At 46.9% G+C, this 18970-nt stretch overlaps 1 protein-coding gene across 1 annotated transcript; it reads right to left on the reverse strand.

The window, feature by feature from the left end:
- Window positions 1-283: 283 nt before the first annotated feature.
- On the reverse strand, window positions 284-18947 carry HAUS3 (HAUS augmin like complex subunit 3). Its single transcript, XM_088454975.1, has 5 exons — window positions 18768-18947; window positions 13204-14119; window positions 9539-9978; window positions 2473-2698; window positions 284-1142 (listed from the first exon to the last, which is right to left on the reverse strand). Exons 2-5 carry the CDS (start codon window positions 14098-14100, stop codon window positions 900-902), a joined length of 1806 nt encoding a protein of 601 aa, XP_088311101.1. The 5' UTR covers window positions 14101-14119; window positions 18768-18947; the 3' UTR covers window positions 284-899.
- Window positions 18948-18970: the final 23 nt, after the last annotated feature.

Genomic DNA, 18970 nt, shown 5'->3' on the forward strand with positions numbered 1-18970 from the left:
CTGAAAAAAATTGCTTTCCATAATTTTTTTACGTTTTTTCTTGTATGCAAATTACAGCCAACCGACGCAATAAATATACTTTTATTACAGGCAATAATACAATTCTAAATTATTTTCCGACATACGTCAGCCATTTTTTGGGGGTACAGACGCAATTTCCTGAGTTTTTCGCATGTCCCGTTTTTTACCTGTTTTTTGGGGGCAAAAATCGGCTGATTTTGCCTCTAACTGAATCCGGCCCTACACCTGAAACAATCAGACTTTAGCATTAATCAGTCCAGTATTATTTGGAAAGATTTTATTCAGGTAGCAAATTTGTTATTGTAGAGTGCATAAATGACAATGTCCAAGCAGTGGGTATGTGCCCATACTAATGGGCCACTATTCTACAGCAACAACATGCAGATAGGCTGAGCTTTGCACCTCTATATGAGCACGCCGTCCCTATCCACTGTCATTACCATTGCCCAACAGCACCGGCCCGATCCTTGCTGCAAGAGGTCTGTCTGAAAATGGATGAATCTCTCTGCACGCAAAACTCAGAATAACCGGCAGTTTCCTCACCATGCCCCCGACATGTCCTCAGTACACATTAACCTATGTGCAAATGCCCCGTAGCCACCAGGTTATGCCCCGACAGCCGCAAGCGGTGATGCGACTATATATACACACAACACAATGTATTATAAATGGCTAGTATACACATTCATTAAAGTAGTCATTTGAATTATACATCTTAAAAAAGTTCATAAAATACAGAGAAATTTAAAAATATATGTACTGTAGCTTCTTAATAGGATGATGAATGCTTAAAAACCTCTCAAAAGGTGTGTTAAAAAGCATGAAGTAAAAGCAGATTATAAATCATTTTCTATAGTATGTGTGGAACATGTCAGCATCTATGGCTCAGAAAGTCCTTTCTGTGGAGGGTGAATGTCTACCTGGGACTCCAGATTTTCTACAATAGTCTTTAGAAGGTTTTCATTCTGAAAAAAGTACACATAAAGAAGTTTCCCCATCCGATCACATTTGCTAGACTGCAACATCTTACGCTTGAAGGCCAAATCCTCCAGAACCTCCAGTAAAATCTGGTTTAATTTGTCCAGGTGAGAATTTAAATGCTGGAAATTATCGGAAAGCTCCTGGAAGCAGAAACAAAAATATTATCCATTATATAATATTTCTATAAACACTAGATCCCAACACATTGGACTATCAGCCACTATTTCAACTGATCTAACTACACTCAGTTTTATCAGTCAGAAACTTGTTCATTACACTCCCAAAAAGTGCTATGCCGCAGACAACTGTCCCTTTTCCTTGTATATTACAGGATATTGTTATAGTAGACCCAACTGTGAATATATAATACAGGCTTGTAGTAGACCCTTGAGAAAGGTGAGTTTTGTACACCGAATCGGCTGGGGCTCATTATCGTGCCTTGTTGGATTTCAAAACTGCTTAACGGTGCGCTGGCTTGTTAAATTTTATAATTACATATGCTCCGGCATCCCGAAGGTAAGTATCGGGGTGTTAGGGTGAAGTTAGGTAGCGGCATTAGGGTTAGGCACCGGGTAGGGAGCGTTAGGATTAGGGTTCGGGAAGAGGGAGGTTAGGTTTAGGCATTAGGGGGGGAGGTTAGGGTTAAAAAACTACTCACCGTCACTTCCTATGGGTGTCGGGATTCTGGCTGTCAGGACGCCGCTGTCGGTATTCTGACCAGCGGCATCCCGGCGGCCGGGATTTCATACCCAACTATATAGCACAACACAAGTCAGCACACCCTTGTTGGAATAAGCAATTTTGAAATTCAATGAACACAACCTTTGTCTAAGGCATAACTTATTAAAAATATTGTATAAGATTACCTTCAGGCTGTGTGTATAGGGTGTATATGAAACAAATTAATTTCATGTATGTACACAAACTTTGTTTGAGCTACAAAATTATTGAAAATATTGTATAAAAATGACCTGCAGGCTGTGTGTTTAAGGTGTATATAGCACATAAATGCATTCTGTGTGTATATTTGGGTCCCATTCACAAGATATTTCATTATGGTATGCAATTATTCCAAAATACGGAATATTCAGTTATCCAAAATGCTGCCAACTCCATCACTGCTCTACCCCCTGACGTCCTGTACTGCTCCCTCTGTCCCTTGCTTGGCTCCCTCCCCTGCTCTATACCGCCCCATCTCTGCCTGCACAGTGTGGCGCCTCGCTGTGCAGTGCTCTGTACAGCTCCGTCCCCATCCTCACGGTGGGTCCTCCTCGTCTACTGCTAGGGTCTGTCTCATCTCCCTAGCAGTAGACACCATTGGCGGGCACCCCAGCTCCCAGTGACCATAGGAGACAGGACAGACCTTAGCGGATATATAAGGAAAATAATAAAAGAAAATGATGATGACTGACCAAAGCTTTGGCCTGGACCATTGTGCTAGGAACTCATTTTTCAGTGTTTAGAACCTACCGGTGGTTGTAACATGAGCTCATTCCCATCAAGGTACATAACATTCTGTAACGCCTTCAGGTCAGCTTCCAGCTTTGATATAAAAAGGGATTGTTCTTGCTGGGAAACTGCCAGCTGGTCTTTCAGAGAAGTGATGTCCTGGGATAATTTCTGAGCCATGGACTCTAAGCCATTGTATGTTCTAAATAGTTTCTGCATGTTATCTCCATCCAGAATCTGGAATAATCTGCAACATATAAAGATCACAATCCGGTACGATGCAAAAATGCACTTTACTAATCATAAACTATAACATATAAAAGATACATAACATTGCGCATGCCAATGATTTACCCCCTAATTATAATTTCATACGTCAAAGCGTAGCTAAACTCTAAGGGCCTAGTTGTCCATTAATCTCTGAACGCCACTAGTCCGAAGTCTGGCATATGTCAACAACCAGGAGTACATTCAGTGAATTAACTAGGCCTGGACATATTTACATGAAAGTGAAAAGCCATAAAAAAAAAAGAAATAAATCATCATCAAAAAGTTATGGAAATACAATTGGTGATTAGCTTTTTTTTTTTTTAGTGGCGGGTCAGTGGTAGGTCACAGTGCACCAAAATGATCAATGACCAGCCAGAAATTGCTGAAGTTATTATACCCCCAACTTGTGCTCAACAGGTTATAAATCACACAGACAACCAGCCTGTGCTCCCTTAAACCTTCCAAAAGACCAACAAAAATATGAGATATGGTAAGAACTTACCTTTGTGATCTCTATTTCTACGAAGTCCATAGGGTTCCACAGGATACCTTGGGGTATAGGTGTGACGTCAGTCATCGGGCACCATAGAGTTAAGCTTTCAGCCTCCCAGGATGCACTAGGGTCCCCCTCCTATACCCCGCCCCCGAGCCAAGGCACCTCAGTTAGTTACCAAGCCATAGGCCGGAGGAGGAGAAGGAAGAGAGAGAAAGAAGATCTGGATACACAAGAATCACACTCTCACCAGAGGGAGACGGGAAAACCGGTGACCAGACCAAAGCCCATCTGCAGCACAGGTGCGACAGGGCGGGAGTCCTGTGGAACCCTATGGACTTCGTAGAAATAGAGATAACAAAGGTAAGTTCTTACCATATCTCATATTTTCTACTTCAGGGTCCATAGGGTATCCATAGGATACCTTGGGGATGTCCCAAAGCAGTATCCTTTAAGGGTGGGGGCGCTCTAGTGCTGAAAGGAGAATCCGCCGCCCGAAGGAAGCATCCTGAGAGGCGAAGGTGTCAAACCTGTAATACCTCACGAAGGTATGGACAGAGGACCACGTAGCAGCCTTGCAGATCTGGACTGCAGAGGCACCATGTCGAGCTGCCCACGAAGGACCCACAGACCTAGTGGAATGAGCCTTCACAGAACGAGGAACCGGCAGGCCTTCATGAAGATAAGCTTCTGAAATCGCCATACGCATCCAGGCTGCCAAAGTTTGCTTTGAAGCAGGCCAACCCTTTTTACGGAAGCCATAGAGGACAAACAAGGCGTCCGACTTCCTAAACGAAGAAGTGCGGTCAACATAAGTCCTTAAGGCCCGCACAACATCCAAAGTGGCCTCACCCACTGAAAGACCAGGTGAGTTAAAGGCCGGAACAACTATTTCCTCGTTAACATGAAACTGGGAAACAACTTTGGGAAGAAATTCAGGCCTAGTGCGGAGCACTGCCCTGTTCCCATGAAAAATCAAGAAAGGGGGTCTACAAGAGAGAGCCCCTAAATCAGAAACACGTCTGGCCGAAGCAATGGCCAGAAGGAAAACAGTCTTAGCTGTTAGCCATTTAAGATCCACTGAGCCCAGTGGTTCAAACGGCGGTCCCTGGAGAGCCCTCAGGACCACAGCCAAATCCCAAGGCGCCACAGGTGGAACAAAGGGCGGCTGAATGTGGAGAACACCTTGCATAAAGGTGCGCACATCCGGGATTGTAGCAATCCTACGGTGAAACCAGACAGACAGGGCCGAACCTTCAAAGAAGCAAGGCGAAGCCCATGATCTAGTCCCGCTTGTAGGAAGGCAAGTATCCTAGACAGACGAAACTCCCGCGGTGCATAACCTCTCGGTCGACACCATTGGAAGAACGTATGCCACATGCGATGGTATATCCTCGCGGACGACGGTTTCCGAGCTCGCAACATGGTACGCACCACAGAGCTGGAAAACCCCCTGGACCTCAACATGGCTGTCTCAACAGCCACGCCGTCAAAGACAGCCGAGCCAGGTCCGGGTGAAGACAAGGACCCTGCGACAGAAGGTCCGGTCGTAGCGGCAACCGCAGAGGACTATCCACGGACAGACCCTGAAGGTCTGAGAACTAGTGCCGTCTGGGCCACGCAGGAGCTATCAACAGGAGCGTCCCTCCTTCCTGTTTGAATTTCTGGATTACCCGTGGAAGAAGGGAAACCGGAGGAAACAGGTATGCAAACTGGAACGGTCACCGGATGGACAGAGCATCCACCAGAGACGCCTCTTCGTCTCTTGTGCGAGACCCGTACACCGGCAACTTGTTGTGCCGGGACGCCATGAGGTCGATCTCTGGAAGACCCCACCTGTCCACCAGCAGTTGAAAAACGTCCGGGTGCAGGGACATTCCCCCGGATGAACGTCCTGGCGACTTAGAAAGTCCGCCTCCCAATTTAGCACTCCCGGGATGAAGATCGCTGATATGGCCGGAAGATTGCGCTCCGCCCATACCAGGATCCGAGACACCTCTACGAGAGCCGCCCGACTTCGGGTTCCTCCTTGCCCGTTTATGTAGGCCACGGTGGTAGCGTTGTCCGACTGGACCTGCACCGGGCGACCCTGGAGAACTCGATGTGCCTGCTGGAGAGCATTGAAGACCGCACGGAGTTCCAAGATATTTATTGGAAGCTCCGCTTCTGTCGGCGTCCACCTGCCCTGGAACAAGTGTGGACCCGAAACTGCTCCCCAGCGCCGAAGACTGGCGTCCGTTGTCAACAGGACCCAATTTGGAACCCAGAACGGACGTCCCTTGCTGAGATGGGTCGTCTGCAACCACCAGGCAAGGGACAGGCGAACCTCCGGGGTGAGCACTATCGTCTGGGATTTTAGAGACTGAGGCAGCCCGTTCCACTTGGACAGGATCAGGTGCTGCAGAGGTCTGGAGTGAAACTGGGCATATTCCACCATGTCGAACACCGACACCATGGAGCCCAGTAACCTCATCGCCGAGTGTAGAGACACCCGGCGGCTGTGCAGACAACTGCGCACCCTCGACTGTAAAGCAGAGATCTTTTCCTCCGTCACAAAGATCCTTTGCTGTCCCGAGTCCAATAAGGCTCCGAGGTGCAGAATCCGCCGAGACGGGATTAGAGTGGACTTCTGCCAGTTGATTAACCAGCCGTGCCGTTGCAGCAGCGCAATGGTCAGGTCCAAGTGGCGTAGAAGGAGCTCTGGAGATCCTGCCACTAATAACAGGTCGTCCAAGTACAGCAACATGCGGACTCCCTGCAGCCGCAGAGAAGCCGCCATGACCGCCATCACCTTGGTGAACACACGCGGTGCTGTGCCAGGCCAAAAGGTAACGCCCGAAACTGAAAGTGGTCGCTGCGGATTGCAAACCTGAGGAACTGTTGATGGCGCAAAAGAATAGGGACATGCAGGTAAGCGTCCTGTATGTCCAATGACACCATGTAGTCCCCAGGTTCCAGCACCAGAATGATGGACCGTAGGGTCTCCATCCGAAACTTCGGCACCCGCAAAGACCTGTTGAGAGCTTTGAGGTTGAGAATCGGACGATACGACCCATTGGGTTTCTGCACCAAAAAAAGATTTGAATAGAAACCCTGGCCCCTCTGGGAGAATGGAACAGGCACTATAACTCCAGCCTGGAGCATAGTGTGCAAGACCTTCCGCAGCTCCGTGGCCTTGTTCCGGTCTGATGGTAGACCCGTGGTGAAGAATCGAGCCGGGGGTCTGTGCCGGAAAGAGAGGGCGTACCCGTGGGAGACCACCTCGAGAACCCAAGTGTCTGTCCTTGGTGACGGACCAACACCGGGCGAACTGCAGCAGACGGCCTCCCACTTTGGGATCCCCCAACGGGAGGCCCGGACCGTCAGGCCGCAGGCTTGTCATCAGGCTTAGGAGCCGGACGTCTGGTACTCCATGCCTGCTTCCGGGGCTTGGCCGATTTTTTGGGAGCAGCCTGTCGGGGGAAAAGACTGTGGTTTGAGCCTGCCCTGGGCCCTATAAGACCGAAAGGACGATGGTCCTGAACCAGAAGGAGCCGCGGCCGACGGGAGACATGCCAATTTGGCTGCCGCCAGCGTGGCCACAATCTTGTCCAGATCTGGACCGAAGAGAACTTCTCCGTTAAAGGGCAACGCCTCCAAACCCTTTTTGGAGTCAGCGTCCGCCTTCCAGGATCGCAACCACAAGGTGCGACGAGCAGCCACCGCTGCTGAAGAAATTCGAGACACCAGAGTACTAATGTCTAAGGCCGCCTCGTTGATATAAGTGGCCGAATCACGGAGATTACCAATCAACTCCGTTTGTTCGGCCGGACAGTCGGAATCAAAGGACGCCTCCAATGAATCCGCCCAGCGCTCCATCGCTCTGGCAACCCAGCAAATGGCCATAGCCGGCCGCGCTGCCCCCCCCGCAAGGGAATAAGCGGACTTCAGGCAGATCTCCACCTTGCGGTCCGTAGCATCCTTAAGGGAGGACATGGATGGCATCGGCAATGTGGCACTACGGACAAGACGTGTCACATGAGAATCCACCTGTGGAGGGGATTTCCACTTAGCAAAATAATTATCCGCGAACGGATAAGCCACCGCCAGACGCCTCTGCGGCTGGTATCGCTTGCCAGGCTGTTTCCACGCCTCCTCTAAATGGTCCATTAACTGACCCAAAAGAGGAAAGACTGTGGCGTCACCCTTCACATCCTTAAAAAAGGCATACTTGGATTTCGCAGCTGGGGGAACTTCGTCCTCAATCACCAAGGCTGTGAGGACTGCCCGAATAAGTCCAGGAATATATACCTTGGACCTAGCGTCAGCGTCCTTAGTATGGAGAGGTTCCTGATCGTAAGGATCCAGAATCTCCCCATCATCAGACGTCCCTTCGTCATCCTCATAAGGAGCCGACAGAGACGCCACCGGCCGTTTATGTGGCCGCATCAGCGCCGCCCCCTGCAACACATCCGACAAGTGCTGTACAGAACTCGCCAGGGAGTTAACCCACGCCGGCTCCTGAGAAACCGGGAGAGGGGAAATAGGGAGACTGCGGGGTACCACCAATTGTCTTGGGAAACCCTGCATGGGTCAAACCCATCTGTGTAAACGCGGGCTGCGGAGCTAACTGGCCCACTAAGGTTGTAAGTGCCTGAGCGAAACAAGCCCAGGGCGGCTCCTGTACCAGTGCTGTAACCGTAATAGGCCACGCCATTGACAAACACTGCCGGCAGAGGCCCATCCGCGCTACCCTCCCCCTCCGCTAAAGGTACTTTACACGTAGTACACTATAGCCGGAGAGGAAAATCACTTTCAGACATGATGGTACTAAGTATGTGACCCCTCTCACCAATTGTATTTTAAAGAGGTGAGAGACCACCCTGCAGCACTGCACCACAAGGGCTTAGCAGAAAGAACAGGGACAGTAATAAAGCTGACAGTCAGAATAGAAGATACAGGCAGCAGTGCTAGCACAGTCACATACAATGCAAAGAAAATCAATTCCTGCACTAACCAGCGCTGATCACTCAACTACGCAGACACAGGGTCTGGTAGGACACAGCACTGCATACACAGACCTGACCACAGCGGAGGAGAGGTATGCGGGGGGACCCAGACCAAGATGCTTCCTTAAAGGCTTCCAGCAGCGTTCACCATGCGTTCAGGAAGATGGCCGCCGAGGAGCAGAGAGGAGGCTGGCCTGGGGGAGGAGCGCTGCCACAGGGCCAGTCGGCAGAGTGCAGAGAGGGCTGTGTGCAGCGGGGGAGGCGCCGGCTGTGAGACAGGGAAGGCGCGCTCCCCTGGCATGCATTTAACCCCTGGGACGCCACAGCGCTACCGCTCTGCTGCGGTCCGCTGTCCCAGGGGGGTAGTGGAAGAGCAGGTTCTTACCTGGCTCCACGCTGCAGCCAGTCCCCAGGGAGCCCCCTGCCTGGGGACTCTGGACCATGTAACAGCGGCCATGGTCCGGAACATCTGGGGTCACCGCTAGCTGTGACCCCAGATGCTCACCAGCATCCTCGGATCGGTACCGGCGTTCTGGTACCGGCGGGGGTGTAGAGAAGACAGCATGGACGTCAGGACTGACTGTCCATGCTGTATATCCAGATGTGCAGCCACAGCTGCATGCAGAAAAGCTTCAGGGGCTCTTCTTAGCCCCCACTCCAACAGGTGCACCAAACTAAACTGAGGTGCCTTGGCTCGGGGGCGGGGTATAGGAGGGGGACCCTAGTGCATCCTGGGAGGCTGAAAGCTTAACTCTATGGTGCCCGATGACTGACGTCACACCTATACTCCAAGGTATCCTGTGGATACCCTATGGACCCTGAAGTATAAATAATAATTTAACCCCTTGGCTGTTATTAACGGGGAGAATTTTCAAACCTTCTAAAGAGGACAGTGGAGGTGATGCCCATAACACTAATCAGATTCTAACTATGATTTTATATAATGTACTAGGTAGCCTAAATGATAGCTCTTAGTCTTCATACATCTCTCCCATAAACACTACAGGGACTGGCGTGCCCAGCTGTCTAGCCAAAGATGGACCCCTGTCACTGTGGGATATCAGGAGGAGACAGAGGTAGATTTATGTGAACATAAGAGGGTTATATAACATATTTTGGGGGATTTATGGGTCCTTTAAAAATTAGTGTCACTCCTTTCCCTCTACTTCATCTGCTGGGACCAAGAAGAAACGTTCCCATGGATTTAGCTATTGCAGACACAAGGTCCTACGTAGCAGGTGATCCGGCAACAAATGAGCATTACATAGAGGAGTGTTAGTTTTCTGGTGCATACACAGTATTACTTACAGGCTGTAAAATAAAGGGTTAGACTTACCCATGAGTAGCTTTATCCTTGGAATCAATATTAGTCCTTGGATTGGTTGAGGATAATAGAGTGACATCAGACATCATCGTCAGCCTAGTTTCCAGGCTCTCCGCACTGTGTCTCAGTTCTCCAGTTAACAGTTCCAGCTGGCGGTTCACATTTCTGTGTTTCATCAGTTCCAGCTCGTAGCCCAGCTGCAAGAGCTCGAAGGAGGCCTTCTGCTTCATCAGGTGGTCGCACACTATGTCCTGCCTGGACGTGTATAAATTGTAGCGCGCTATCTGCAGATCATAGTCTCCTTTCACTATCGGCATGTTCAACAGCTGGGCGCTCTCCCGAACCAGCTCTGGAAGAGTCTCTCCCCTTATGGCGTCTATGTGACTTTCAATCTGCAAAGTCTCATCTTTTAAACTGGAGATTCTGACCTTCAGCTTATCTGTGCGAGAGGCCTTCACAATACAAAGAATAAAGGATTTTCAGCATGTTTTTCCCAATTTCTAAGCACATCATATTAAAAATAATTAATTATATTATGTGTTTCATATCCTTGCACTTATACCATGATTGTAAGCACACAGTTTATATTTTATTCTACACTTGCCCCATTAAAGCAGGGATGGGGAACCTCCTGCCCGCGGGCCGTACAAGGCCCTCGGAATCATTTGGTCTGGCCCTCAGAGCTTTTTTCTGTTAGCCTCATCTGACTACCAGGGTGCCTAGAATGACACACTGCAGCCAGATTCTATGCAGCAGTGCCGCCTGGGGCGTTCTTAAGGCAAACATCCACTAGACTATTAAATTGAACGATAACGTTCAATAGTTTGAAAATCGCTCAGAAAAATGTCTAAAATGACCAGCGATGCACGCTCTGCTGGTTGTTTAGACATCTATCATGGTACAAATATGTTGTTATCGTCAGGTTATACGTCAGGTTGAGCATGTTTGCAGATGATTGATGACCCTGCATTGAACGGCTGCTCGTTCAGTGTAGGCACATCAGACTGACCAACGACTGCACGATTACAATGTCGTAATTGTGCAGTTGTTTTGATGTCTTTTAGTGACTGTGTGCCTTTAGGGTGCTTCAGACAGTCACACCGCTGCCCTTACAGCTCCCGAAGCATCCTCAGGATTCTTTGGGCATTGCTGTACTCACTGGTGATTGCGGTCCCGTCCCCGTGTGACGTCAAGTGAAAGGGGGCGTGGCCGGCACCAGGCCCACAAATAGTGTTATATATACACAGTATCAAAATGGCCCTAGGCAGAAAAATGGTTCTCCACCCTTTCATCAGAGGCTTACCCCTTCATCACTATATAAGAGTGAGAGGTGGGAGGACGTGGTCTGCTCCCCTTCCTATGCTGGTAATTGACAGCTCAGGGCAGCTTGCTGATTGGTCAGAGCGCATCCCGAGTAACCTGGTGCCGGCATCCCCAGTGTTAATTGCCCAATAATATACACTATATAGAGCACAGGTTCTCAAACTTGGTCCTCAGGACCCCAAACAGTGCAGGTCTCCTCACAGAATCGCAAGTTAAATAATTAGCTCCACATGTGGGTCTTTTAAAATGTGTCAGTGAGTAATGAATACACCTGTGCACCTGCTGGGTGACCTGGAAAACGTGACCTGTGCGGGGTCCTGAGGACAGAGTTTGAGAACAACTGATATAGAGCATAAGCATGACCTCTGAGGGCTTTCCAGCAAGGTGGAGATTTCCCTCCATGCACCCACACAATGCACTGCCTGGCACCCCTCAAGTGTTTAGGAGGGGCGAGCGGATTAACCCCCCCCCCCTCCCCCGGTTCGATGCCCCTGCTAGGGGGTATATTTAATAAACCGCGGGTTTATAGAAGTGGAGGTGATGCCCAGCAGGCAGGTTTGTTTTGGTTCTCCACGCACATTATGCCAGAGCAATTGCCTGTAATTGCTGATGAATATACAATGTTTGCAGACAGCTTTAAAATACACTTTGATCATAACTTATTACCCCTCATTTATAGAAGCAGGAAGAAGAGGGAGGGGTCTTCACCTATGGGTTAGGACAGAGGTTCCCAAACGTGGTCCTCAAGGCACCCCAACAGTATAGGTTTTAGAGATATCCATGGTTCAGCACAAGTGGTTAAATCCAGTTGACTATTGGTGAACCTTGAGAACTGCATTTGGGAACCTTTGTGTTAGGATTTAAATGATTAGATGCAACTCCATTTAGGGTGGGTCTCTGAATTATTAATGTAATTTTAAAAAGATTTATCTTAATTTTGTATTCATTTGCTTCACTGGGCTCCATTTCACCCTCCCTCCATGTTGCCCAAAGCAGCTGCCAGACTGCAGTATGTAACAGCAATAGGAGCAGATGCTAAATGACACATTGTGATGCTGAGGGCAGGGGAGGACATTTAAATCTGCCAGGGCGGGAGATGTACAGCTAATCAGGCACCATCCAATCAGATCGCCCCTTCCCCAATTAAGGCAACTGTGCTCAAGCATGGCTATCCTTAAAACCTGGACTGTAAGGACAGAGTTTGGGAACCTCTGTACTTCACACTCCTCATATAACTTAATCTGGTCACTTGTCCAGACAGCTGAGCGGCTGGATGTCGGACATTTGACTGTAAACACGTTGCAGTGTTCATGATCTGTTCCATCCTACCTGACAGACCCTAATCAGATGTTGATTGGAATTAGGAGTCTCTTTAGACCGGCCTCTCTCAACCAGGGTTCCGTGGACACACTTCCAGCTCAAGACTGGCTGAGCTGAGCTTATTGTACAGACTACGAAACTGGATACACTGCATCGTGGCCAACTCCTAAAGCATTCACTGTCCCCGCTGCCCAAGACCTATACATTCTCCTCCTGGAAACAGGACCTCGGTTTCCAAACCCTCAGTATAACGTGCTCATCTCTATACTTTGACTCACAATGAAACTGTTTTTCTCTGGCACTTTCTAATTTTGGGGCTACATAAGCCTTGTCAACAAGCAGTATGTGCAACCCGGAACACCGGAGCATCAACAAGTGTGGGTGCACAGGCACCAGCAGTACAACTGTAAACAAAGATTAATCAACATATTTACAATTGTAGTGGTGATGCACACAAAATGCTTTAAAGAGCATTTCAAATTTGCCCATCTCCTCACATCGGCGTTCTGAGGTCGAACTATGCCTTATCGACAAGACCCTTTGATACACTAATGTAAATCTACATTTCGGGTATTAATTGTTGGCTCAGCAAATACTATAAATACAAAACTTTGCTACTGTAAACAATTTGAGAAATAAATATAAACAGGGCAAGTAATGTAATATAATACCATTTATGAAAATCAATTATAATAATTTTGTGCTGGGGTTCCTTGAGACATTAAAAATACTTTTTCAAATATGTCAAATTACTACATCTAAGGTAAAAAGGTTGAGAAAGCTGCTTCTTTATATAGATACAGGCTGCAATCTGCAGTGAAAAGGTCTAAAATGACCTAATTCACCATAACAAATTAAAGTATGGGCACCTATATAGAATGTCTGCCAATGTGTAATAAATTGTATTAGAACTGGAGATATTTTCATGTTTGTAATAGATAGATACAGATCTCAAAAATATATTAAATCCTATGGCCACAAAACACTCAGTTATAGAGGTGATCCTTTGTATACATAACTCACTATACTCTTACCTTGCTCTGCATTTCACTAGCATTACTGTCTACCCATTTTAGACCGGCCTTTAAGCTGGAGTGTTTTGCCTTTGCCTGAACCAGCTTGTGTTTTGCGCTGATATAAGCCAGCTGGAGCCTCTTCATCTCTTTGCACTTGTCCTCCAGGGCCGTATCATCGCAGGTGTTTCCATCCAGTTGAACAAGCTTGAAGTCATTATCTGAACCCGTAATACATTTAGAGAAGCCCTCAAAAAAATGTTCTTTCGTAAACAGAGTTAGGGCAGCAGTGCTTTGTTCTTCAGATGACATATACTTATCTAGGAGTACCTGAAAAGGGAAAATTGGTGAGGATAACGTAGAGCCCTTCTCATGGGGGGCATAGAATGCCATTAATTTCCGAATGCCATCGACAATAGCTTGGAGCTCATGATTCAGCTTGTTACTGGTCACCTGCAGGATACTTAGGGTCTCTTTCAATGATTTTGATTCCTCATCTTCTGTAGCTTTGAGTTTCAGGCACGAGTGTACGTTGGCAGAAGCCATCATCTGGAGCTTATTGCGCCTCTGTAAGTGGAGACCTCGTAATGCCTTCAGTGCATGAAGCTCTTCCTCTAGCTTCTCTACGGCCATTTCCTCCATAGCATCCTTTGAGCTGGATGGTTTACAAGTTTTCATGACCTCCTCTAAAGCCTTTTCATCCAGAACGGCTTTTGCGGATTCCTTCAAGTCATTAAAGGCCTGTAATTTCTCCTCCGAAATGACATTTTGCTCGGTGACGCTGACACAGAACCAGTCTAGGAAGGATTTCACATGTGTGGTTTCAAACAGCCAGTCAAAGTCTTCTCCTTCGAGCTTGGAGGCTTTAGGATAGGCTACCTTCCCTAATGTCTGCACAAACCGGTCCCCACAACTCATGATAGTCACTTTAGGAACCCTACAGAAAAAAATAATTTGAAAAGATAGTTGAGAAGACATTTTTCTATTAATTACAGCCATACTAAATTTGTTAGCATGGAAACATTAGATACAAATTAGCTGTATTGGATTAAAAGTGAAATAGCCAAATGATTCTTAGAAGAGCTGGTGGGTGAGGACTCAAAAAAATAAAAAGCAATACATAGATAATACGATATACTTTATTGTATACTGTACTGAGTGCTATTGTCTCCAATCTTTTCTTTGTGGACAATGGTAACCCACGTAAACCCAAATTTTGGGAGTGCTATATAGATTTCCAAAACGACATTGTACAAGGAGCAATGGTCTCCATTCATGCTGGATTTTGTGTGTGTGAACCACCTACAACAAAACACATGGGAATTATCCCCAAGCATTACGTATCCTGGTATATCTGTGGCCAGTACAGGGGTCTAAGACTATAGATGGACATCAAAAGGGAAGTATCGAATGGTGCCTGCATTTCCGCCATTGCATAAATCCTATCAATGGTATGTAAATGAGCAGAAGAGACCCATAGTCAGTGTAGGATGATTTATTGCTGAGCTGTGCCTTCATGTCTCTGACTCTGTAATACCATGTGCCAACGCACTGGTTAAGCAGCCTCTCAGAGCAAGGAAAACGAAACACACCGGCGGTTTTTCATAATGCCGATATCAAATGGAATTTCAAAACCACCGATTGTTTGTATAAATGGCACTCCCTAGGTAAGGCAACCCAGTTTCTAACTCGGACCCTACTCTAACAGAGATATTTGACAGCTAGGAAGATGTACTTAGAAAAAAAATGCATTGCTTATTTTTTGTTGCTATTCTAGCATTATTTTATTAATATCTCTCTCATATATATATATATATATATATATATATATATATATATATATATATATATATATATATATATATATATATATATATATATATATATATACACACACACCTATCAGCCATAACATTAAAACCACTGACAGGTGAAGTGAATAACATTGATAATCTTGATACAATTGCACTTGTGGGATATATTGGGCAACAAAGGAACAGTCAGCTCTTGAAGCTGATGTGTTGGAAGCAGGAACAATGGGCAAGTGTAAGGATCTGAGTAGCTTTGACAAGGACCATATACCGATGGCTAGACCACAGGTTCTCAAACTCGGTCCTCAGGACCCCAAACAGTGCATGTTTTGCAGGTCTCCTAACAGAATCACAATTGAAATAATTAGCTTCACCTGTGGATCTTTTAAAATGTGTCAGTGAGTAATGACTACACCTGTGCAGCTGCTGGGTGACCTGCAAAACATGAACTGTGTGGGGTCCTGAGGACAGAGTTTGAGAACCACTGGGCTAGACGACTGGGTCAGAGCATTTCCAAAATGGCAGATCTTGTGGGGTGTGATCCCAGTATGCAGTGGATAACACACATATATATATATATATACACACACACACACACACATTATATATACATACACTGAAGTGCCAAAAGTCATGAGAATATCGTGTAGGACCCCCTCTAGCTTGGTGAAGTGCAAGACCTTTGGATAGATGTTGGCCCATGCCATCTGGATAACTTCCTACAACTCCCAGAGTTTTGTAGGTGCAGGATCTTGGGTGCGAAAGGACCTCTCCACCACGTCCCATAAATGCTCGATCGGGTTCGTATCGGGCGAATGTGTGGCCACACCATTCATCTGAGCTCTCCAGAATGCTACACGAACCAATTCTGGACAACTTGGGACCGATGATACGGTGTATTATCCTACTGGGATATTCCATCATTGTGGGAGTACATGAAAGTCTACAAATGGTCATCAAGCAATACAATATAGTGGTTACTGTTCAATTATGTGTTCAGATGGTCCAATGCACCCAACTCATGTCACGTGAGCACACCCGACATCATTATGGAACCACCACCAGGGTACAGTGCCTTGTTGACAACTGGGGTCCATGGGGTTTGCGCCACATCGAACCCCATCATCAGCCCGAAAACAACTGGAACCATGACTCATCGGACCATGCCACATGTTGCCAGTATTCCAGGGTATAACGACATCACGAGCCCAGGTGAGGCGCTGTGTCCGGTGTTGTAGTCTTAAACAGGGGCACCTTGGTGGATCTTCTGTTCTCATATCCCATGGAAGCTAAAGAACGCTGCACTGACCTGCTGAATATGAGTCTGGTACCTTCTGCATTGCATGTGGATGTGACTTGAGCCAGTGTTGCTTGTCTGTTACCACAGACAATTCTGGCCAGTTGCCGCTGGTAACGATCATTATCTAGTCGTGGTCGGCCACTGCACTGTCCATGGTGGGTGATAATGCCTTCCATGAGGTATTCCCAGTACACAAATGACAACATCGATCGAGGAATGTTGAATGTCTGCACAACTTTGGAAATGGAATGTCCCATCCTTCGGGCATCTACTATCATGCCCCATTTGAACTCTCATAATTCACATTGCCTTGCCATGGGCAGCCTAGCCTGTGTTCAAACTGACTCACTGGGGTAAATTTACTAAGTTGGGAGTTCTATTAAGAAGTGATGTTGCCCATAGCAACCAGATTCCAGGTATAATCTTCTAGAAGGTGCTATATAAATGAGAAGTAGAATCAGATTGGTTGCTATGGGCAACATCACTTCTTAATAGAACTCCCATCTTAGTAAATTTAACCCACTATGTCAGATTACAACAGAAGCATGTCTGTGCATCTCCAAGACGTCAGTGCGGTGATGCTATTGCATGACTTTTGGCACTTTAGTGTGTATATACAAGGGTGAGTCAAAAATTATCCGCACTCCACTTATATTAAAACTTCTGTTGACCGCACTGTCTTATCAATGCTTTCCGTACTAGGTCGCTGTCTCCCCAGTCTCTGATGTACAGGTTTGAACGTGTTACGTCAGTTCATTTGTGACTGCAGTGCAAGAAAAAAATGGCTTCCCCAATTGTGATTTGCACGAAAGAGCAGCGTGCATTGGATTTGCATGACAATGTACGTCCGCACACCGCTGTTCATATTGTCGACACTCCAAAAACTTTGTTTTGGAGGTGTTAAAGCATCCATCTTATTGTCCTGATCTTGCCCCATCACCTGTTTGGTCCCCGGAAAGAAGCCCTAAGAGCTCGAAGATTCACGTCTGATGAGGTGAAGACAGCGGTGCATTCGTGGCTCACAGCTCAGCCTAAAACATTTTTTTTAATAAGGGAATACTAAAGCTTATTGACAGATGGACATGGTGTATTGAAAAGCAGGGAGATTATGTAAAAAAATAATGTATGTCTTTTCTGAAAGTGCACTAAAATAAATTCTACAGCCAGAGTGCAGACATACATAGTTATCCTCTTCAATTTGAGTTAGCACCTTTCTGGTTTGATAACATTTCTAGTTTACGGTGTCATTTACTTCATTACAATAAAAAAAATGTATATTAGCTTAGATGTTGATACAAATAGGTGCAATGTAGAGCACACATCAGCCTCACATACGGTTGCTCCAAAATCCCTTATTTTAATACACACCCCTATGGGGCCACAATTAGGTGAAATGTAGATCACACATCAGCCTCACATACGTTGCCCCAAAAGCCCTTATTTTAATACATACCCCTATGGTGCTGCAAACTAGAATGCCTGGTTTATGGGCGATATAAGGAGCCCCTTACCAGCGTTCCAATGCCATCGCAGCGGCTCAACACCAGCATGTTGTCCCTAATAAAATTAGACCCGTCAGTACAGATTAGTAGTTCTCCAAACATTTACAGCGAATTACACGGGCACAAAGGGTCTGATTCACATGTGGAAGGTATTGCACAGCCGCTTCCTGGGATACCGTCCAACTAAAAAACAAATGCAGCAGGAGGTGCCTGTCGCCAGGCTTGCTGCCCTCAGTCAGGCTGCGTAAGCCGGAGCTTGCGAGGCCAGGAAATCTGCGTCCTAACGACACAGGCTCTGTACGCTTTACGTACTAGGTCGCTGTCTCAGTCTCTGCTGTACAGGTTTTGAACGTGTTACGTCAGTTGATTTGTGACTGCAGTGCAAGAAAAAAATGGCTTCCCCAATTGTGGTTTGCACGAAAGGGCAGCAGAGACGGTGTAATGGTTATCGTTACTGCCTCACAGCAACGAGGTCATGGGTTCAATTCTCACCATGGCCCTGTGTGGAGTTTGTATATTCTCCCTGTGCTTGCGTGGGTTTCCTCCCACACCAAAAATATACTGGTAGGTTAATTGGTTCCCAACAAAATATAACCTGCGTGTGTGTATGTGTGTGAGCATGTGATAAGGAATATAGATTGTAGGCTCCACTAGGGCAGGGACTGATGTGAATGGCCAAATATTCTCTATGTAAAAGTGTTGCGGGTTATGTGTACGCTATATATATAACTGGTAATAATAATATCTGAATCAGGCCCAGCCTATAGTAGTTGGGTGATGTGGGCTTCCTATGTCTGTATGTAATAAGCAGCAGCAGCAGCAGGCTCTCTCTCTCTACAGTCACCCTGTAGCAGAGCATCTGCTCCCTGCCTGTGTGTGTGCGTGGTAACGGTCAGCCTGAAGGCGGAATGATCCAGGGAACGCTGCCGGGTATAGATACGTGTATAAGTCAGAAGAACAGGAGATACGTACTGTAGTGTATCCGTGACAGCTGAGCTGCTTTGCTTTTCCCGCTGCAGGTTCCGTAAAACGCCCTCCGAGTGACGTCGGCAAACTTACAACTACGGAGACGCGCAGAGGTCACATACAACCTCAGAGGGAGAAATTCGAGTGATTCCTTCCGCTTTCCCTCAGGACACGCAGGCGCAAGCAGCAGCTTCAGGCAACATTCATGT

The sequence above is a fragment of the Taudactylus pleione genome, unplaced genomic scaffold (genome assembly GCF_031769625.1).
Source record: "Taudactylus pleione unplaced genomic scaffold, aTauple2 ptg000638l, whole genome shotgun sequence".
In the NCBI taxonomy this organism is placed as follows: Eukaryota; Metazoa; Chordata; class Amphibia; order Anura; family Myobatrachidae; genus Taudactylus; species Taudactylus pleione.

Excerpts from the sequence above, each read along its gene's own strand:
- HAUS3 (XM_088454975.1), bottom strand. The coding sequence starts at position 14,100 with ATGAGTTGTGGGGACCGGTTTGTGCAGACATTAGGGAAGGTAGCCTAT. Across the intron at positions 9,979-13,203 it reads CTAGTGAAATGCAGAGCAAG|GCCTCTCGCACAGATAAGCT; the intron begins GTAAGAGTATAG and ends TGTATTGTGAAG. Across the intron at positions 2,699-9,538 it reads AAGGATAAAGCTACTCATGG|ATTATTCCAGATTCTGGATG; the intron begins GTAAGTCTAACC and ends TATATGTTGCAG.